This window comes from Lemur catta, chromosome 11, assembly GCF_020740605.2.
Source record: "Lemur catta isolate mLemCat1 chromosome 11, mLemCat1.pri, whole genome shotgun sequence".
NCBI classification, from domain to species: domain Eukaryota; kingdom Metazoa; phylum Chordata; class Mammalia; order Primates; family Lemuridae; genus Lemur; species Lemur catta.
Genome location: NC_059138.1, coordinates 2461819 through 2484411, shown reverse-complemented (window position 1 = coordinate 2484411; position 22593 = coordinate 2461819). Strand labels below are relative to the sequence as shown.

General features: G+C 44.4%; 1 protein-coding gene across 2 annotated transcripts in view; it reads right to left on the bottom strand.

The window, feature by feature from the left end:
- The window catches only part of PAXIP1 (PAX interacting protein 1), a 55923-nt gene extending 37237 nt beyond the window's left edge, over window positions 1-18686 (bottom strand). The window contains exons 1-4 of one of the 2 annotated variants that reach the window (XM_045564619.1): window positions 18408-18686; window positions 14715-14849; window positions 10141-10184; window positions 6671-6734 (exon numbers count right to left, since the gene is read on the bottom strand). In XM_045564619.1, the coding sequence (XP_045420575.1) occupies window positions 6671-6734; window positions 10141-10184; window positions 14715-14849; window positions 18408-18488 (324 nt within the window). In that variant the 5' untranslated portion in view covers window positions 18489-18686. Of the gene's footprint in view, window positions 1-2035; window positions 2147-6670; window positions 6735-10140; window positions 10185-14714; window positions 14850-18407 lie in introns of those variants that run through there. The other variant, XM_045564621.1, reaches the window with a different exon arrangement.
- Window positions 18687-22593: the final 3907 nt, after the last annotated feature.

The window sequence follows — 22593 nt, the reverse complement described above, 5'->3', positions numbered from 1 at the left end:
GAACTGTGCCAAGTGCTTTTGTATATTCCTACTCCTTAGAGCCGCCACGTGAAATAGGAATCATCAGCCCCACTTTAAAGACAAAGAAACAACCAAATTATACCTAGTAGTTGGAAAAGCTGGCTTTTAAAACCCGGGTCTGTCTGAACCCAGGTCTAAGTCCAAGCTGTACTTTCCACTGTTCTATACAGCTTCTCTAAGGGCAGTGACTACTGGAAAAGTAAAAAATAACTTCTAAAAAAATAAAATTTTAGAGTCTGATAGGAAAAAGGAACATTTAAGAAAAATAAAGATATGAGCATTAATTCTAAGATAATCATTTAACCAACTGAATTTTTTTCTGGATAAATTTGCTATAAATTGAGGATTATGGTTGTTAAAGAATCCTGAACTTTGTCTCAAGTTAATTTTTTAAAGTATTGATAAATAGCATATTAATTTCTTTTTAATTTCCAGTATGCAGCTTGCCACTAATCTAATATTCTTCATCTATTCTCATCTACTTTACAAATATTTCTAGAAGTTATTTTGTATTCCACACTACTCTATGAATATTAACAAGAACACAGAAACTTTCTAAAATCACTTTTCAAATCATTATTTTATAGCTCTTTAATTTAGTAAGTCAGTGCCACATTTCAGAAGATTGGACCAGGTTATTTTTATTATAGGCTTTCACAAAACATTTATATCCTGCAGCATTTGGAGAGCTGAGATTTAATTACATGATAATACAGATTAATCCAATGACTCATTATATAATCTCTATTCAAAATGAAATTAAAAAACATAATCTTGATATGCCTTTATTACCAAGATTTGGCTATGTGTCAGTTAAGTATTATTTTTATTTTACTGACTGCAGTAAATCTAGTCCTCTGTCCTGTTTGGCGTGGATCGCAGGCGCGGACCCAGCGTATTGCTGTGGAAAGAACATCAGACAGGGAGGAGTGCAGGAGACCCGGAATTAACACGGTGTCTCCAGCAACTAGCTTATGTCAACTTGGAAAACTTCCACGGCCCGGATTCCTCACTGCTGCACGTTTGTATTAAACGACTTTGAACATCCATACCAGCTCATTTAATGAATCTCCATCAACACAATTAATAACGAAGAATGCTCTTTCCACACCAAAATGCTAACAATAGTTACTTAGTGGTGATAGGATTATGGGGACATTTTTATTTTCATTTTTATACTTTTCTGTATTTTCCAAATTTTCAAAAGCATTAATTTTATAATTGGGGAAAAGTACTTTTTTTAAAGCCATTTTTCCAAAATACCAATCTTATCATGTTGGCTAATAAAGCTCAGATGTCTCCTCAACGCCCTCAGGCTAAAATACAAACGCCCCCACGTGGGAGTCCCCTGGCCTGTCTGGCTCCTGACCGCCTCCTTTTCAGCAGTGCCACCCGCATGCACCTGGAACTCCAGCCGTACTTAGATGACACTCCTCAAACACGCTGCACTTTCCCAGCGTCCAGGCCTAACGCGGCCCTCCGCTCCTCCTCCTCCTCCTCCTCCTCCAAGACTCGGCTCAGGTATCATTACCGCTGCACTCCCACAAGCAAGCTGGACAGAAATCTAAACACTTCTCCCACCCTACAACTGCTTATTTGTCTCCCCACCCGCTAAAGCAACTAGGAGGAGAGGACTAGAATTTCATCTCTGTGCCCCCAGGAATGAACACTTTTCCTTTAAACCAATCAGGAACACCCTCCCTTCTCCTTCAGGTTACATCACCCCCAGAAAGACACTCTCCCTTCTAGTTTACGTGACCTTCTCCCTATTCAATCTTGGTTATGAACTCTAACGTTACTTATTAAAGACTAGAGTCTTATAAAAATTATGTCTTAAATTTCTTTGGTATCTTTCACAGTACCTAGTACAGTGCAAGGCACATGGGTAGGCAGTCAAGAAATACTGTTGATTGAGAGATAGAATGGAAAGGACTTTTATTTTAAGTCTTCTAGATTTAAATTATAACCTGGCCAGGCTCTCCATTAGACTCCTGACCTAGTCCCCGAAACCTACCCAGCACATTACAACAGAGGCCTCAGCCTGCATCAATACCGCGTCAGAAGAAGGCAGATGATCTCTGTGCTTCCCAACTTCTGCTGGCACAAGCTCCCTTCCCTACCTCGCCCTGGGAGAGCTCTGGAAGACTCCAACAAAGAGCTCCAGCTTGTATCAACACCCTGACGGGGAAAAGACAGAAGGTCACTGAGAACCAAGCAAACAGTCCGTTTGTAGAGGTGGGTCCTGCCTGGTATGTGCATGTGAGCGCGTGTGTTCACGGGTGTTGCCGTGTGCGGACAAGGTCTCCAATCAGTGCAGAGACTAACCTTCATGATCGCTTCCAGCTGTTTGTTTCTATACCTGGTACCCACTTGCATTTGTGCACATGTTGCAACATACCATATTTATTCACACGTCTGTCCCCTTCTAGACTGTACGCTGAGGGGGAAATCACATCTTAATGAGTTTGTGTTCTTTTGCATTCTTCCCGTCACAAAGGAAGTACTCATCAAGGATTTGTTGAACCAAAGCCCCTTAGCTGCACACTGTACATAGGTTTATTAATATATCTTAAGACCAAATTAACATTTTTTAGCAACCACAAAATATCAGAGCTCCCAATGCACTTTCCTTAAACTAAAATGTCCAGGGTTTCCTCACACAAGATACTATCAGTCTCCCCGTCCTTACTAGAACAAGCTTCCTCAATTTAAAGAGTGTTTTCTATGTGACCCATGACACACTGGTGTAAGTGATGAACTGTGACAGTAAGTACAGTAGGTGACCCATAAAGAGCATACCGATTCTGGGTTCTGATTTTTCTTACCTAATGAATTTGCTAAAAGGATACAAAATACTATCAAAGAGCTTGCTGATAAATTCATCTTTTTGTCCACCAGACCCAGCCACTGCCCTTGCCGAGTTTAGCACCTATATAAAATTCTGCCTTTCACATGGAGGTGGGTGAGCAGCACCTCTGCTCAGTTTGTCACTAGCAGGCCCCTCCCGGACCCTATAATCAAATGACACTATTGCACCACTAAGAATCTAGACACTCCTGTTCTCCGACAGCTTGCTCACCTAACTGTCTCTTCCTAGGAGACCCATCCCCCCTCCCCAGCAGGGACTACAGTGGCATCTTCTCAGCCCAGAACCCAAAACCTACATAGACCCCCCTAAGCCTGTGTGACGCTCACTGAGCCAATCAATACTCCGGTATCACTTTCTATCATCCTTTTTCTCCTTTTCCTCCTGGCTCACAGATCAGGACTGAGGGAACACAGGAAACTATGTACAACTATCTCCTACCAACTAATGCTTTAAACCTTTATCTAGGATGTTGCTATTTCCCAGCAATAAAAAATAGAAATGATTAAGTCTGACTTTACTCTTGGTTTCTAAAAACAACATTCTACTCCTCCAGTATTATATCTATTTATTTTCAAGCTCCTTTTTCTTCTCCCCAAATCTCTTTACATGTTACCCAGGGCTGCATTCCCGGTTCTCTGCTCCTCTCTCTACCACGCTCTGTGGGATTGTCCTTCACGCCACAGTACCTCCGAGTTCCTATGTGCGGATAGCTCGACACCCCAGACTACGTGTTTCAAGCCAGCGTCATCACCTTCCCTCACAAACCAGGCTCCCTCTGTGCTCCACCTGCTCCAGCGATGCTCCCCCTTCACGGGGCTCCTCATCTGAAACCACACCGCGACCTCTAGCTCCTGATCCCACGGGAAGGCACCCCCCACGGGCCTGGCACAGACATGCATGCAGTGTCCCAAGACACCGAGACCTGCTGAGTCCCATCTGTTGCCGGGTTCCAAGTTCTACCTGCTACCTCGGACCTGCATCTCCACCCTGTCAACACTCCAGTCTGCCCTGCCCCACACGCCACCCTAGGAGCTCACGGACCGGTTTTACCTACAACCACCACAGGTGAGTTTCATTTTGTTTGCTTTTCTATTGCCCAAATTTTCTGATGTAAACATTTATAATCCAAAATTAAATATATAAGAAAAAAAGTGAAGAAGCATCCTGCTGCCTACCCTACCAGTCCAAACTCACAAACCTTGGTTTCAAGGCTTCCTATCATCTCTAACATCCTCCTACCCGACCATTTTTCTTTCTACACCCAAACACATAACCTTGGCTCTGACTCAGTCTCTCATCGCTGGCTCCTGTGCATTCCGGATCTCTCCTTCCACCTTGCGCTATGTGCAATGCCTCCCTGCCTCCCCGCCTATTCTCTCAGGCCCACTCAGATGGCACGTCCACCACCAAAGCTCTCCTCACCTCGCAGCCCAGATGGAGGCCCTCCTACCTGAACCCGCACATCACGCCTGTGCCCTGAGTTAGCATTCTGTCATACATGTATCCTGTATACAATACCTCGTTTATAATGTGTATTATACAACAATCTATTACAAATATTATAACCACTGTTAACCGTAATTATTAGTTCTTTCTTTGCAAGACTAATAGTATTCTCCAGTGCTAAATTCATAGTGAGGACTTAACAATATCTAATTACCTAATTTAAAACCCTGTAATCCTCTTATACTCATATTCTTTTGATCTTCTCACATATTTCACCAAGTCTGTTAAATCCCATGTGACTGTGACCTCAATCTCTGAAAAATGCCCCCAGGACTCTGTGGCCCGTCCCAAACTCAGCATGGCCCTTCTTCCTCTCTCCCTTTCTCATTCAGTTTGAATCCTGTCTGGATAATGGGCTCTGAGTCTCTGAAACCCAGAAATCCAATCAGTGTAAATAATTAAATGATAAATTCACATTTTAGCCAAAGTACACTGTGTTTATGCGTTAAGTAGTAATAAAATGTTTTTAAAACTTTTCTGATATGTTGATTGTAAATTTGGAACATACAGAGAAGTATAAGGAAAACAATAAAAATTACATGTAACCATAGCACCTAGCTTTAAAAACTTTTCATTTTAGCCAACTTTAAAGATCATTCATGTAAATATACACTTAAAACAGATATGAAAAAACATTGCAAAATACAAATATCAACAAAATTCCTGTTAAAGAGGAAAAAAAAACGAATTTTGCTTTTTTAAGGTTCTCCATCAAATTGATGTAGTAAAAACAAAATGAGAGGATTTTAAAGAACTTCCAGAATTTATAAAAGACAAACAAAAACACAGAAACCACAGATAAACTAACTTACTTACTGCTTAGACAAAGGAGAGAACAAATCCAGACTGGTAGTATCCTTTGCATTAACAGTTGAGTCTGGCCAACCTACCAACACGAAACAGTATTACCTAGTTCCCTAATCCTCTGTCACAAAGGTATAAGGAAAAGTGAGGTTATAATCAAATTCCTTTCCATTTCATCTAATACCTTTGATATGCCCCTTTCTCAAAGGTTTGCACAGAGAAGGAAGACTAAATAGTTTCTCAAAAATACCATCAAAAGCACCAAAACGACAACCTGGGACGAGGCTGTCAGGTCAAATGAGATGGGACACTTCACAGTGCACTTTTTCCTGTCCAAGGACCACTGATTTTAAACAAATTATTCCATGTAATTTAAAAACAAGTTTAAACAATGCCAATTTGATTTTTATAATAGTTTTTTTTTATTATAACTTGAGGTTTCTTAGCTGGGGGTCAGGAGGACAAATACAATAAAGAAATACTAAATATTCACTTCTCTCACTACCTAGAATTAACCACTGTTAACATTGTGGTCCCTTCTCTCAGATATTTCTTATATATTTTATTTTGATGATATAATATTGTAAATACCTATGTTATATCCTGCTTTTTTCCATTTAAAACATTTCTCATGTCTACATTATTTCCATAAAATGTAATTCAAAAACAGCAATGCAGCTATCGTATAAGTATATATAATAGGTTTCCTAAACATTTCCAAATAGTGGATGATCTAATTGTCTCTGATTTTACCATCTTATAAATAATGCTGTGAACACCTTTATAGGTCAATCTGTCCTTACTTCTATCAACTTGGGATAAATTTCTAACATAAGAGAACTGCAGGGGAGAACAGAATGAGTACTTTAAAGCTCTTGACACTGCTAACCTTTTCTAGAAAACTGTTACCTGGATTTGCCTCTTGCAGGCAATGAGTAGGGGAGTTTTCAGCATCTCCACCAGCATCGAATGCACTGTTATAAATCCGATAAACAAAAATTCTTATCTCATTGCTACTGAAATGTTTGTGTATTTGATTATAAAGAGTATCGAATGCTTTGTTACACTTATTATTTGTAATTCCTCTTTATAAGCTATAAATTCATTTCTCTGCCTCATCTGCTAAGGTCTTCATTATGTTTTTCTTATTGGTCTGTAAGAGCTCTTTATTTATTAAGGCAATTCTTAACTTGTAATTCTAACTGAATTTTTGTCATCTTTTTAATATTTTTTCACATTCAAGTTTTAAATCTTTTAAATTAGACCATTTTCACCCATTAAAAACTTCAAATCTTAAAAGTAAGCATGAATATTTAAATATATTTAAGGGTGTCATAAGTTCATATTGAATATACAGTTTATTATACAGCTTCTCTAAAACTGGTTAACAAACAGGTGACAAATGCAATCATAGAAAAACTCAGAACTGTCACATGTAAATAACATAAGACCTGCTGTAACCACGCTTACCTGAGAAAGGCAGGCAGTGATTCCAAAAAATATTTGACATGACTCCGGGGAAAAACCATTTACTCTGTTTTATAGTTATTAAGATTACAATGAAATAAGATTAGTGCAACCTGTATTTCGCTAACAGACATTACCCACCCCCACCCTCCCACTCAGTCCATTTACCAAAGCAACAGACCTAACATGGCCAAGAGAGTGCAGGGCAGACTAGAATAAAGAGAAGCGGGTGGCACAGAAAGAACTGAGCAATTTTCTGTAAAGCACATTTTAAAATCCAATCTCTGTACTTACATAATAAATCAAGTAAGCACAATATACTCATGGGGGAAACCATTTGACCTCTGATAGCTAGCTAACTACACATACATATGTATAAACACACATGCACATACACATACATGCACACATATGGCACAGCAATTATTTTAAAAGCAAATTTAAAATGTCTTAAGTTTATTTTACAATGAAACATTAACGTGACTGCTTCTGTTGCACAACAGAAAGAACCTTTCATAAAAGAGCTCAGTTGAGTCCTAGCTTTATCATCACCACTAACTTGGTAAACTCAGGCAAGACAATTGCGAGCTTCAGTTTCCCTTATAAAACAAGAGTTGGAATATATATATAATTCCTTCCTAGGCCTAAAACTGATTTTTAAAATTTGTTCAAAATGATTACTGAGGCCAGGCACAGTGGTTCACGCCTGTAATCCTAGCACTCTGGAAGGCCGAGGCAGGAGGATCACTCGAGGTCAGGAGCTCAAGACCATCCTGAGCAAGAGAGACATCATCTCTACAAAAAACAGAAAAAATTAGCCAGGCATGGTGGTGCACATCTGTAATCCCAGCTATACAGGAGGCTGAGGCAGGAGGAACACTTGAGTTCAGGAGTTTGAGGTTGCAACGAGCTATGATGACACCATTGCACTCTAGCTGGGGCAACAGAGCAAGATTGCCTCAAAAACAAAACAACACACCAAAAGGATTACTAAGAGCCTACTATGAGCCAGACACTGGGAATGCGGCTAAATATGAGGCAGACATGATCTCTGTGTGCCTCTACCTTATAGTCTATTTAAAGCAAACACAATGACTGTTTCTGAACAATGTAGAGTGTGCAGAAATTAAAATGGGCTAAGGTATTAATATTACTTCTCTTTCCCTATAGGAGAAAAATATACCTATTAAGATAGGTGAATTAAGAAAAATATCAGATTGAAAATTCTATTGCAATTGTGAAGTCTCCTATATAGGTAGACAGATATATTGACTAATTTTATAAACATCTGAGACCTCTCCAACCGAAATAAACTCTAGAGTCCAACATGACACCTTCAGCCCCATTATCCAAGATCCGTTTTCATCTTCCTATCTCAGCTCAGGATTGTCTACTCCCAAAGACTTGGGAAACATTAACAAAGGCAAATCTCAGAGTGCAACGTCTACCAGAGAGTATGGGGGATTGAGTTCCCTTTTCCCATTCCTTCAGGCTTCTTGTTAATAGGCAAGTAAGAGCTCAAAGGAGATGACTAGAATGTTTATTGTAGCACAATTCACAATTGCAAAGATGTGGAAACAACCCAAGTGCCTGTCAATACATGAGCGGATTAATAAAATGTGCTATCTGTGTACCATGGAGTTCTACTAAGCCACAAAAAACAACGGTGATCTAGCACCTCTTGTATTATCCTGGATGGAGCTGGAGCCCATTCTACCAAGTGAAGTATCACAAGAACGGAAAAACAAGCACCACATATACTCACCATCAAATTGGTATTAACTGATCAACACTTATGTTGCACATATAGTAATAACATTCATCAGGTGTCGGGCAGGTGGGAGGGGAGAGGAGGGGATGGTACATTCACCCTAATGGGTGCGGTGTGCACCAGGTGGGGGAGGAACACACTTGAAGCTCTGACTCAGGTGGGCCAAAGGCAATATATGTAACCTAAACATTTGTACCCCCATGATATGCTGAAATTTAAAATAAATAAATAATAAGTAAATAAATAAAGGAGATGACAGCTTCTTAAGGAAGTATTGTGTGGAGAGTAGTAAACAGCCTAGAACAGGAAAACTAGCTTCTCATCCTCAAAAATATCCATCCCTCTCCCAGTTCTTTTTACCTGTGCTTCTAAAGAAAACAAAAACAAAACAAAAAACAACAACAAAATACCTAGGAACTAATATCCTCCAACTCTTTTAGATATAGATGAGAAGATGAGAAATATTAGAATTTTTAGTTGCAGTTGCCAAAGTTCTGCACATCCTCCAAGAACTGCTGTTTTTGTTTTTCTTTTAAGATAGCACCTCACTCTGTAGCCCTGGTTAGAGTACGCTGGCATCACCATAGGTCACTGCAACCTCAAACTCCTGGGCTTCAGTGATCCTCCTGCCTCAGTCTCCCAAGTAGCTGGGACTACAGGTACACAACGCCACGCATGGCTAACTTTTTCTATTTTTGTAGAGATGGGGGTCTCACTCTTGCTCAGTCTGGTCTTTAACTCCTAAATTCAACAATCCTCCCGCCTTGGCCTCCCAGAGTGCTAGGATTACAGGCGTGACCCACAGCCCCAGCCAACAACTGCTTTTAAAGGATGTTTTCGTTTATTAGAGGTCCTCTCTAAATATCTCATTAAAATAAGATTCGTTCTGCCTGCATTAATTCAATAGATAGTAAGTATACTCAAAGGAACTAACTGCCTGGCAGAGCCATAGGGTGAAGACATAATCTCTTGCCAGGTCTAAAATTTTTAACAATGTAACTATATGGTATCAGATACTCTTAAAAGTGATTCCCACAATCAGGTTGTGCTTGGTGTGACTCGCCAGGGAAGCTCATTCTTTCAGAGTGAAACAGGCGCCATCAGGCCTGGCAGAGCGAAAAGGAGGCCTGTAGAGCTCGCGTCACTTGGGTCCTGCTGCAGTGCTGGAGCAGCGCGTGGCAAGAATGCTCCATGAGCACACAGGCACGCAGGGAGGCTCCTGCAGACAGAACCGCGTCTTCTCACAACTCTATTTCCAGTACCCAACCCACAGCATATGTGTACTGAATTAATATGCCTTCTCTCCAAAGTAATTAAAAAGATTAACAACGCATGTTAGGAAACTAAAAATTGTCTTCTCATGTTCTCTTCTCCAATCTAGTCTTCAAATAGTTCACGATTTGGTTCATACAGACTTAGAATCTTAGGAAGATTCTTTGTCTAGCTAGCACCACAAAAGCCAAAGAGAACTAGAACTTGTGCCTGCCAGCTTCTGGCCTAGAGCTCCTTGTCATAGCTGGTCCCCCTTTTACACCGGATTAAGGTACATAAAGTGCGGTAAGGGGTGGAAAACAGGAGGGACAGAGGATGCAGACAGAACCATCTGCCCCAAGAAACGAATCCACTTTTCATTCACTAACTCTCATCTCCACCTTCAACCCAGAGTTATTCTTTCTCCCCTCCCGGCTCGGCAAAAGGATACGGCAGAAGAGCTCCACACTGCACGGACAAAGTCACCCAAGAAGGCTGAAAAAGAGAAGATTACCTCAAATGAAAAATTGTTTTCAATTTATAGTCAAAATGACATTATTTTACTAGTGTTGCTCCTAGAAATTAAAAGACTGTTATAATCGATCTTAAAACATCCACATTACAAGTATGAATATTCAAGTAGTAGAAAAGATTAGTTATGAATGGCCCCTGGTGAAAAACTCAATTATAAAATGAAGTACCACCATGTTTAAAAAAAATTATTATGCATAGACATTTAAATTCCAGGTTTACACAATTACTAATGCCGGCCTCACAGCTGGAGGGACAGGGAACGGCTCCCCACCCCACCCTGCCGCCTCCGCACCCAGTCAACTCCTCATCTGGCCCCTTCTCAAATCCTGAATTCAATCAAATCTAAATTCATAGGTTTTTTTTTTTTTTTTTACTGAAGCCAAGTAGATACAATGTTTGTAAACCATAAAAATTATTTCTGTCTGGTAATTTACTATAAATTTCAAAACTTAGACTAATTATAAAACAGATTACTTCCTTTTTGAGTAAGATATTTTTAAAAAATTATCTTTCTATGTTTAACCTTTAAAATTACACTAATCATTGAAGCTCTACTTCACAAAATTAATACCTAAAAATACAGTAATGCCCATATTACTATATTCTGGGAACCAGCTGACTTCCAGAAACTTCAGCCAACTGAAACATATATGTATACTCATTACCCATCCATCAATTCATTCATCAAATATTTATTGAGAATCTATTTTGTGCCGAGATGTACAAGGTGCTAAGGATACAACAATAAAAAAGAGAAATGCAGTCTTTACTCTCCTGCAACTCACATTCTAGGCGGATCTTCAAACTATTTTTGTCATGTATACCTTAAATGAATTTCAGACAAAGAAGTGTCCCCCTCATCATTTTTTAGATTAAATCTACAATTTTTCAGCACTTTAAATAAGCATTTTTCTGTAAGATAGGCATATTAAACATTTTATAAAATAAAGAATGGCTACACTTGGGATAATTATTTTATGATGATTTGATAATTTTACCAAAGGTTTTAACTAACTTATTGGACAAGCTGCACCAAATCTGAAAGAAAGCACTTAATGTTTCTATCCATGCACTTTATCCAACAAAAATCTTCACATTTTTTGACAGTCCTGGGAAAATTCCAGTTAAATTTAAGGAATGGGCTAGCATGAGGAACATGTATCGGCTTTGACTCTTCTGAATACAGAACATCCTCACGTCGGCCAAGCATTATTCTCAGCAGTGACACTAGAAGCCCCTCAGAGCCCACAGGTCCAAGATTGAGCACTAAGTGAGGATTCTCTGAAGCCACTATTTCTAGCTGTCCCTTTTTCTGGTGTCCAGGATTTTTAGAGCCTGGGCCAATGCACTATAAGATTAGGCTGGGTGATGATATGACTCTTGTATAGAAGTGGGAGGGGACCACTGTGACACAGGCATGTTCCCAGATAGTTTTAGGAAGGACCAACCTGAAAATGGCCCCTACAACCATCCATGCAACGTACACCCTGCAAAGCCTTCCCCCTGGGGATTTGGGGTGGGGTATCCTAGTTTAAAGACTGCTGGTGTAGATTTCGTAAAGTCCAGCCCAAGAAGTTGAATTAAGCCGAGGCCCTCAATCAGGTAAGTCTAGATAAAATAATGCAAAGTTAAGAAGTAGGCCACAATCAAGGTGAGCAAAGGTGTGATATATAAAAAAAGAGAAAAAAAAGAAGTAGGCCACAGTATAAAGCAGAAATGGAAAACTATAAAATATAAAAGCACAGTAATAAGGAGCTATCTATCCTAAAGGCAAAGAGCAATATATAAAAATAAACCCACTGTAAGTCAGCATAATTAACATTTCCAATGATATCCCAAGACCACTGAGAAAAATCTATTAAAAATATTATTTAAAAATTTTTGGTGCCTAAAGAAGCAGGTTTTAGACATTTAAAAAATTCAAATATGTAAATGATGGATAAACTGTCACTATGCATAAGCATGCCTTATTTTTTAAATGCTCTGTGTCAAATTTAATATCAAGGTAAAGCCAGGGACATGCCCCTAGGGAACCAGGTCTCAGCCTTCAGGCAGCTAAATGCAGACTCAACTATCAGCAGTAGGATCCAAAATGAGAAAGGCCTATAGGTGCAGACTAAGAATATCAGGATCTACTAGAACTACCTTAGAGTGAACAGAAACTGGTGGGTCAGCTCTGAAAAACACTACCACTCTGTGATATAACACAATAGTCCCTGGACAATATAGGTGCTGCCACAAATTACAAGCTGGCCGGAATGCCGAACTAGGTACAGATGAAATATGCTGGCATCCAGTCTGAAGTACCATAGCCACAGGGAGGAGGCAGTGGGATGGGGATATGCTACAGTAAACTAGACTGGCAAAATGGTGACAATCATAGAAACTAACTGCTAACTGCACAAGTGATGGGTATTTTTACGCAGCCCTATTATATACTTTCCCAAGAATACGAGTACTGTGCCAAACGTACGAAGACTGCTGTGTTTAGCTTAGAACTTTACTAAGGAATGATCACCACTCTAAAATGTCACCTCCCAGCTGGGGATTCCACTTGTGGGACACAACGATCAATCTGCATTTTTGTAGCAGTCACATTCAGTGATTCCATACACAGCGGCATCTGAAAATTTCATTCCATCCTCTGTACTCAAGTATTTACACACTGAAATACACACTTATTATTATTTGCTTTCCTTTAATTTCTCATTTATATTTCAGTTTGAGCAATTTATGTTATATATGTTTTTTACGCGAATTCATTTCAGGATAATAAAGGGGGTCCCACAAAGTATTTATAACAAAGGGGGCGGTTTAAGAACTACTGCTGTAGTTGGTCAGGCAACAATGACCTAGGCCCCAAAAACATGTTAATAATATTATTTTCACTACAAAATCTGCCTAAGATATGCAAAAGTCACTTTAATGAGACAATAGCTCCAGGCTATTGCCTGAGCGATAACAAGGGTAGGAAGGGGAAGGAGATTCAGTCCCTAACGCTAAGGAGAAGGAAGCAAACCAGGGACAGAAACACGGTCCAAGGAAGAAGGTGCCCTAGCTCACAGCCTTGTCCCTGTGACAAGTCACACAAAGTGGCATCAGGTGAACCAACGAGGAAACGTGCCGATAATCACGCTTCACAAAAGGACCTGCACACAAAGTACGCCTGAGCCGGCCATGCTCAAACAAACACTCTGCACGTGAACGAGACCATCATCTTCACCGGGGCAAATTAATACTCGTTCTGACTTAAACAGCAGTCTCTTGAGAGTCTGGCTTATAAAAACCTTCTCTTGAGGCATCCACTTTCAGGTTTATTTTCAAAATCCAGGTTTGCGAGCCTTCAAAGCGGAGTTTCAAACCCTGGATACTAGTGAGGTTACCACTTCCCAGTAGCCAGACAGCTTCTCTGCTCCCCAATTCTATTTAATGGCCGTCTTTCTTTTTTTTTGTTTTCCTAATTTCAAAGCCTGTCTGCTTGTGTTGCCCAGGCTGGAGTTCAGTAGCTACTCACAGACATGATCATTGCATACTGCAGTCTCAAACTCCTGGTCTGAAGCAATGCTCCACCTCCCGAGTAGCTGGGACTATGGAAACATGCCACTGTGCCCAGCTATGCCACTTCGCCCAGCAGGCAATCTTTCTCAACTCCTAACACTATTATTATTAAACACAACAACTTTCATACTGATTTTTTTTTAAGGCAAAAGGATTGAAGAAGATGGGAAAAAAACGGTAGTGGTTTAGAACTATTTCTGAATAAATATATAATGGAGAAGAAAGAAAACTGAAGGATCAGAATTACAAAATTAACAAATTTTAAAAACATGCATTTAACAGCAGTGAACTCACTCACTAGCTGCAACAAAGCAGCACACAAAATCTGGACAACCTGCCCACCAGCTGAAGCCCTGACCTTCTACAATAAACTACTCATAGGTCAAGGTGGATAGCCATCCAGATGGACCCCAGGTGCACAGTGTGAGTACTGGTCATTGTGACCCTTCTCAGAAAATAAACAGCATAATTAATGGAGAAGAGGACGCCCTTCAGCTGGTCTAACTGAAAATTAGGACCACTTGCCACAGTGGGGATAGAAAGTAACCCTTCCTCCTCAAGAGTTAGCTCTGGATGGGCTTTTAGAATCAAATCCAAACACCCATCTGATTCCTGCAGATTTGCTTCCTACAACAGGTTTCCTTGGCTTGGAGAGCTTCCAGGCAGTAATAACATGAGATCACGCCTATAGGAGGTGTAAAAGATGATCTAGAATGATTTATAATATATAGAGACCTTGCTGTATCTTGTTTTAACTGATAGGGCCTGAAGCTAAGGTAGGTTGAGATGTTAAAGGCCTTTATTCACCTGGCGACTTTCCACGTAAAGCAGAACGTCAGCAAAGACCCTGGGAAGGGCTACACTGAAACTTCAACATATTGCTTGCAAGAGACATGATGAAAAGACATAAAATGAATCATATTTACTACCAACCTTTACGACAGGTAAGTCAAAGACTTCCCTGGCTTCTCCAACCTCTGGATTGTCCCCATCCTCTGAAATTATGTGTGAGGCCAGCGCATTGTAGGAGACTTCTTTAGCTTTTCCAGCTTTCAGAAGCTGAATAACCTAAAAAAAGAGAAAGCCACACAAACTAAAATGGAAAATACTGTATTGCATTCTTGATTTAAATAAATAATTATTGGGAATAACAAAATTTTTTAATAAAAACACACCACATTCCCCATATAAAATTAACAGCCTTTCCTTTTACTCCAAATAACATGTCAATGAAACACTTGGGGACAATAAAAAGCAGCAAATCTTGATTCACTGGCCAAGTATGGAGGCTACAGTGTGCCAGGCCCTTGACATCATCTGTCCTGAAGACAGACTGACGGGACAGATGAGGACACAGCACAGAACCTGACTGGTTACACACATGACACTCCTGGGCTTCCAACTCAAAGGCTTGGGGATGGGTAGTTTCACCACAATTAGGGAAAGCTTCTGGAACAGCAGATATATGAGCAGAATCCTTACAAATTTATAGGTGTCAGACAGGCAAAAATATACAGTGTTGGGGGAGGGAGCAGTGTTCAAGGCACTGGGCAGGTGAATATACATCACACCATAAACGGTCTGTCTTCTATGCTATGAAAGGAAGTTTGCATTTCATTCTGAGGTATGTGCAGAGCCAGTGAAGGAGTTCACGCCAGGAAGCAGCACGATGAGATTTTACAGAAAGATGACTGTCGGCGTGCCAAGAATGGATTAGGTTGACTCCATGAGTAAAGACAGGAGGCCGGTTAAGAAACAACTGCAATAATCCAGGTGAAAGAGGCAGGTAACTGCACTAAGGCAATGTCACTAAGGATTCAAGGAAGGAAAATGTGAGAGAAGCAGCCATGGTAACTGGAGTGGTATAAGCAGGAGAGGAATGACTGCAAGGCTGGGAAGTAGCAGGACCATTCACTGAGGAGCATGTCAGAGGACCAGAGGGCAGGGAACACAAGAGCGTGTTTCAGTTTGGGCACATTGTTCTTTGGGGGCCAAGTATAATAGCTGGCAAGAGGCATCGGTTCTATTTAGAAGAGGATGTGGATCTCCCCTGATAGAAAGTCGCCAGCATATTCTACAGACGCCAGCATATTCTACAGACGGGAGAATGAGACCCCCAGAGGGTGGGGAACTGGGCCACCCACTGCAACAGACAGCCCAGGGGCAGGTGGTGGGGGCAGTGTCAGCCGCAGCCAGGGGAGGTGAGCGTTCAGGAACAGTCAATAGTCAAATGCATCAGAGAAGGTGAGCAAGGTACAAACTGAACGAACACACCAGTGTGGAAGCCATATTGTGCCCACATAGCTAATGCGACCCACAAGTAGGACAACCTTTTTAGAATACTTTATTGACCATCAATAGGAAGGAACTAGAGCAGATGCTAAAACTTCTTTAATAAATGAGAAAGCAATGGTTGCCAGCCAGGAGCCACTTTCCCTTTCGTTCTTCCCTTGACCTCTAAGCATCTTCAGCTTCTCACATCGATTCCACTCGTCTCGCAGAAAAAGGCACCCCCTTCTACTACCCTCTAGTCTGCATTTCAGACCCCACTGCCTTTTTTATGAGCCTTGCAATTCCAACCTCCCCTGTCCACAGCTATGCTCCCTCCTCCCAGAAAGTCTCTCTCCCACATCCTCAGACAAGGTGCTAAGACAACTCCTGTGTGGGACACGTTCCTCCCCTGTCCTTTTCTCTTCCTCAGGCACCTTCCTCTGCTGCCTTTCAGTGACAAATTTCCTCAGTCTAATCTGTCTTCACTCCCCAGGCTTCAACTCCCTGCAGTCCAGCTCCTTCCATCAACACCACTGAAAATACTTCTTCAAAGTTTTCACGGCCTTTGAGGACACCAAAACCAATAGCTTCTTTTCAATCGCTACACTACTGAATCTCTATCTTAATAGTTATCTCATGTCACTTGCTCCAGATGTGGTGATATCACACCCACGTGTCCCGAATATATTAATGCCTTCATTCCTCAGCACACACATTCCACACGAACAGAACCATCTCATACTCTCTTAACTCCTGATTGTTTCAAGACCCAGCTGAAACTGCTTCTATTGACTGACTTTCCGTGGTGTCTTCTAGGCATTCCAAGGGAGAAATCTGCTCTTTCAGTACCTATCACCTTGTCCTGTAATGTGTCCAGGTGTGCCACCTTCCCCCACCAAAAAGGGGTCCTCAAGGAGAGGTACCCTGTCTTCTTCTTCTTCTTCTTTATAGAGTACTTGGTACCTAGTCCAATGCCTGAAATACACCAGTGTTCAACACATGAACTTTCTATAAGATTCACAGAATCCGATGTTCAGGCTCTAAACTTTTCAGAAAATACACTATTTCAGATGAAAGTGGTTTTCCAGGGACATTTTTAAGCACTTGGGTTTGATTAATACTTGAGGAAATATGGTTCTAGGTCAGCTTGTTCCAGGTTTTAAGTAACATTTGGTTCAAGTCCCCTGTAAAAGCCAAAGTCCTAAATGAAAAAAGGAAAGGTAGGAGAGGTGGGAGAGAAGAACGGTGGGTAGCGCGGGTGGAAAAAAAGGGAAATTATCAATACTGGAAAAAGCTAGCAGTGTTACAGGCACTCATTTTAACCACTCTGGGTTCAGCACATGTTTAACTCTTTAAATTCAAAGCTAGAAGTCTTACCACCCTGAAGTTACAGTGGAAAAAAATCCAAGAAAGTTCAAGTACTAAGACAACAAAGTACGAGCCTGGCGCAAGTCCTTCCGTCCTACCCAGTCTGTCTACGTGTTAGCCGCTGCCCTTCCAGGCCTAACTCTCGTCACCTGGCACCTCCATCCTCCTCCAAGCCTAGCACGCTGCGACACCCAAGCTGACCCAACTGCATAGTTAAACTTCGAGAAAGGAAGCATGTGGAAGGAAGACTGACCCGAACAGGCTCCTCCACTACGATTCATTCCTACCAGGGACTGGTAACAGCGTGATGATTAAACAGACGTATTACTTGGGAAAACCCACAATATGAGCCCAAATCACAAAAAATTAAACGTTTGATGTGATAATGGTGCTACCAGGTTATTTTGCCCTTGCTGTATACTTCACCCAATTAGGAAAAACAAAGAACAGGAGTGCCACCCCCACATGCAGGGACCCACGCAGGTGGGAAGGGAACTGCTCAGCCCCGCGCGCGACCGGAGCGGCCCCGGGCCACTGTCCCCATCGCTGCCCGAGGTCCCCGGCCCCACCTGTCTCCTGGTGCCCCTCAGACCCGCTCTTCTGGGAGCCGAGACACCTGGAGCGGGGCAGGGTGAGGATGCGGCGCCACGCGAAGCCCGCTCCCGGAGAGAGCGGCGACGGCGCGGGGCCCGCGGGCGGGGGGCGGTGGCGGGCGGCCCAGGCCGGGCGCGGGGCCGAGCCAGGCCCCCACGTGCCCCCGTCCGCGCCGTCCCGCGGTCCCTTCCCCCCACCCCTCCCCCTCGCAGCCGCGGCCCGACCCGCGCCCGGCCGCCCCTGCCAGCGCAGCCAGGCCGGCGGCCCTCGGGGGGACCTCGGCGGACCCCGGCGGACCCGACGTTTGGCGCCGGGCGCGCGCCCGCGGCGAGAGCGGAGACGGGAGCGCGGACGCGGGCGCGGAGGGAGCCGCGGCAGGTGCGGGCACGGTACCTGCGGGTCGATGTCGCCCACCGCGTAATACTTGACCTCCCTGAACATCTCCTCGGGAACTTTGGGCGCCTGCTCCGACATGGTCGCGGCAGCCCGGAAGGCTCCGCGGCGGCCCTCGGCCCCGCCCACCCCCCGCCCCCGGCCCCCGCGCGGCTCGCTGCGGCCGGCGCCCCCGCCTGCTCCGCCAGCAGCCCGGCCCGCGCGGCCCCGGCCCGGTCCTGCGAATCGGGGCCCGCTCCCCCGCCCTCCGCGCCCCCGCCCGCGCCGAGTGCCCGAAGCGCGGGAGCCGCGCGCGCCCTGCGGGACGCACCATCCCGCCCGGCCGCCGAGGGGGAGCGCGGAGGAGCCGCCCGGCAGCCGGCGCCGCCCCGCGCCTGTGCCGCCTCCCGCGGCCCCGGGGACACCGGCCTCGCCCCGCCCGCCGGGGACACGGGGGTCCCGAGGCCGGCGCGGGGCGGCGAGGGCGCCCCGGGGGCGCGGGGAAGCCCGCTCGCCCCTGCGGAGGCCGAGTGCGCCGGTCCCGGGAAAGACGGGAACGGGCCGGCCCCTCCCGTCACCACACGCGGCCGCTCGCGGGCGGCGCATGCGCGCGGGGGAGGGCGGGCCTCCGGGCGGGCGGCGGCGGCGGCGAGCGCGGCCTCCTCGGGCCCCGGGCGGCCGCCGAGTGGTTGCGTGTCCCCCGTTGGCGGCGGCCGCGAGCGCAGCCGGACCCGGAGTCACGCCGCAACCCCTCCGGCCGAGGGAGGCGCGTGGCCCGGCCTACGCCGCGCTGGCCCCGGCGCCCACGGTGACGGATTCCCGAGGCTCGCGCCTCCCGGACGCCACCGCCGCGGCGGGTACGTGGGGTCGGGCCCGGCTGCTGGGCGGGCGCTCGGGGGGTCTCGCCGGACCCGAGCTCGGACGCGCGGCGTGGACGCCGCCCCAGGCTGGGCAGTTCGGGGCCCCCAGCATCTCGGCCGCGACTCGCCTTTGTCTGCTGCCGTGGTCCGCGGGGATGTGTCCGGTCCGCCCACGGTGGCGAGTTCTAGAAGGCAGAGCCCTGGCGGGACCCAGCCGCCTTCGGGGGGCCCTGGCGTTGGGCAGGGCAGCACTGGGCAGCGGTGGTCTCCGTCGTGTTTACTCGACGTCCAGCCCCCGCCTTCCATCGGTCGGGTTCGTGGTCCGTGAGCCCTGGACGGCAAAACGTGGAGAAACGGGGCCGCGGTGCTGCGTGCGGCCTGTTCGCCACGTGTCTCCAGCGTCCCCGCAAACCAGCGTTAATAGTGTCAGACTTTACATTCAAAGCATAATCAATTTGTTGATAACCTTCAGAGAATAAACAGCCTGCTTACTGCTGATTCTAGTTTGGATAAATGTAATACATGTCTCAGTTTCTGTCTTGCAAAATTAGGTTACCTGAACCTAGGAAAAAATAAAAGTTTAATGTGAAATTAGGGAAAAAAGTAGAGTTGGGAATGTTTAACTCAAATTGTACCTACTGGTGGAAACTTAAGGTAGTTACTTAGATTATTTCCAAATGGCTTTTTAAAAAACACATCTCTATTGTATACAGTGGTCTCAGTCCTGGTCTCATGTACTGTTTAGTTTAGCTAGCCACACACCCCTTAAACTTAGGTATGAAAGGTTTAGTAAACCTTTAGTTTGGGTTTATAGACTACAACATCTAGCCTCATGAAAGGAACAGAATACTTAAGTTAGAGGTAGAAGCAGGCCAGAGTTATTACAGGAGAAACTGGGAACCCAAAGGGCATTGTTCGTGGGAAGGTCTCAGTCAACTGACCCACAGGGAACAGTTGCCACCAATAGTCATTTAGCTAACTCAGTGTAGGAAACAGAAATCAAGTTAGGAGAAAGTGTAAATTATCCCAAATCCTATATCCAGAAGCAACTGCTATTGGATTCCTTCCAGGGATTGTCCTATATAAATACTTTTTCCTTAAAAAAAAAATCGTACCCCACACACACTATTGTGTTGCCTGTCCAAATAAAAAAGAAATAATAGATTTACATCATTTAATGCATACATAGTACTATATTGTTTGTGCCACAGTTTAGCTCTACATTTTTGCACATTTGTTTCCAATTTAGCAGTTGTAAATAAGGAGGCAATGATGCAGTCACGTTAAAGTAGGAATATACGTGTACTGTGTTGCACTGCCCAGTACCCATCCCCCATCACTGAGCACAGTGCCTCAGCACACAGTGAGTGCGGCAGTCGGGGCCTTAGACCAGTGGATCTCAACCTTGGACAGTTAGCCCCCCTGGGAACATTTGGCAATGTCTGGAGACTTTACTTTTGATCACAACTAGAGGGCAGGGGTTGCTACTGGCATCTGGTGGTAGAGGCCAGTGTTAGGTCTGGAGCTGAGAGAGACACACGAAGCCTCATGTGTAGCCAAATGCTGTTTATTTGGGGCAGATGGGTGGAGGCCGAAAAAGGTGTCCACAAGAGAAAAGGGGAGAGCCTTGGGTTTTATAGAGGGCTTTTTCTGGGAGGATTAAGGAAAGTAAGTTCTCTTCTTGCCTTCCATTCCTTTATTTCCCTAGGGAACATCCGGGAGGGATAAGGAAAGTGAATTCCCCTCTTGCATTTCATTCCTGTATCTCCCTAGGGGTCTGGCAAAGGCTATGTGTCTAATGTACCCCTAGGAAAGGGAGGGTTTTATCAGAAGTTTGGATGGAAGTTTGGGCAGGGTGAATTCTTTAAGCCTAGCAGCCAGGAAGTGTATAGTCCTCTATAACAAAGAACCTGTGCCAATGTTAATAGTATGCACTGAGAACCCTGGCTTAAGATCATGTTGTAACTACATCTCAGTGCATTAAGACTTTGGAAGTTTGCTGCACATAACTCCTCGGTAGCTTTCTCAGTGTGAACTAAAATAAAATTTTAGCCCACCCCGCCACCGCTGACTGAATGGACCCCCTCGTGGCCAAAGGAATATCCTAAAACTAAATTGCCTGCCAGGAGGAAGGAGGTCAGAAATGCCTTATCATGCCCCCCTCCCTTCTTGGGGACATACTTTGTAACCCACTAACAAGCCTAAGGGCATGCAAAACAAACCTACAGCTCCTCAATTTACATAACAAATGCATATCCGGTGGCTTGTCTCTGATAAACAGCAACTATGTTAAAACATTCCAAGCCTTTAGACAAAGCTTCTTGTCTTTAAGATTCTTTAAGATTCTTTAATCTTTAAACCCACCTGTAACCTGTAAGCGCCCCCCATCCCCCCACCCCCTGCTTCCAGATGGCCCACCTTTTTGGGCCAAACCAATGTATGCCTCCCACGTATTGATTTATGACTTTACCTGTAACCCCTGTCTCCCTAAAATATATAAAACCAAACTGTAACCCAGCCACAGCGAGTCCACTTGCTCAAGGCCTCTTGGGCATGGCTCCGGGTCATGGTCCTCAAATTTGGCTCAGAATAAATCTCTTTAAAATTATTTTACAGAGTTTGGCTTTTTTTCCATTGACATGAGACAGCTTTCCTCCAAACGAGGACTCCAGGGCTTCTGTCACCGTGCGGCTTTGCCAGCTACACACATGAGGAGGAGGCGCGTAGACTGTCAGGCAGGTTCTCTGGCCAGGCCTAGCAAGAGGAGCACACGTCCCACCCCATCCACTTCACTGTCCAGAACCTGGTCTCAGGACCCCGACCTAAGCTGCACAGGAGGCTCCTGGGTCTTCCCACGGGTCCAGGAAAAGAAAATGGCATTGATGGCATCTTCCCAGGTTTTGCCATTTTTAGTTCTCAAAAAAATTCTGTAAATTAAGATTAGAGAATGCAATATAACAGAAACTTCTCAAATTTCAGAAAAACCGCTAGCTACTCAAAAGATATTTGTTTTATTTGGGGTTGTGAGTTTATATGAAAAGGATGAATAGGCCGGGCGCGGTGGCTCATGCCTGTAATCCTAGCACGCTGGGAGTCCGAGGCGGGTGGATCACTCAAGGTCAGGAGTTCGAGACCAGCCTGAGCAAGAGCGAGACCCTGTCTCTACTAAAAAAAATAGAAAGAAATTATCTGGCCAACTAAAATATATATATAGAAAAAAAAAATTAGCCCAGCATGGTGGCACATGTCTGTAGTCCCAGCTACTCGGGAGGCTGAGGCAGTAGGATCGCTTAAGCCCAGGAGTTTGAGGTTGCTGTGAGCTAGGCTGATGCCACGGCACTCACTCT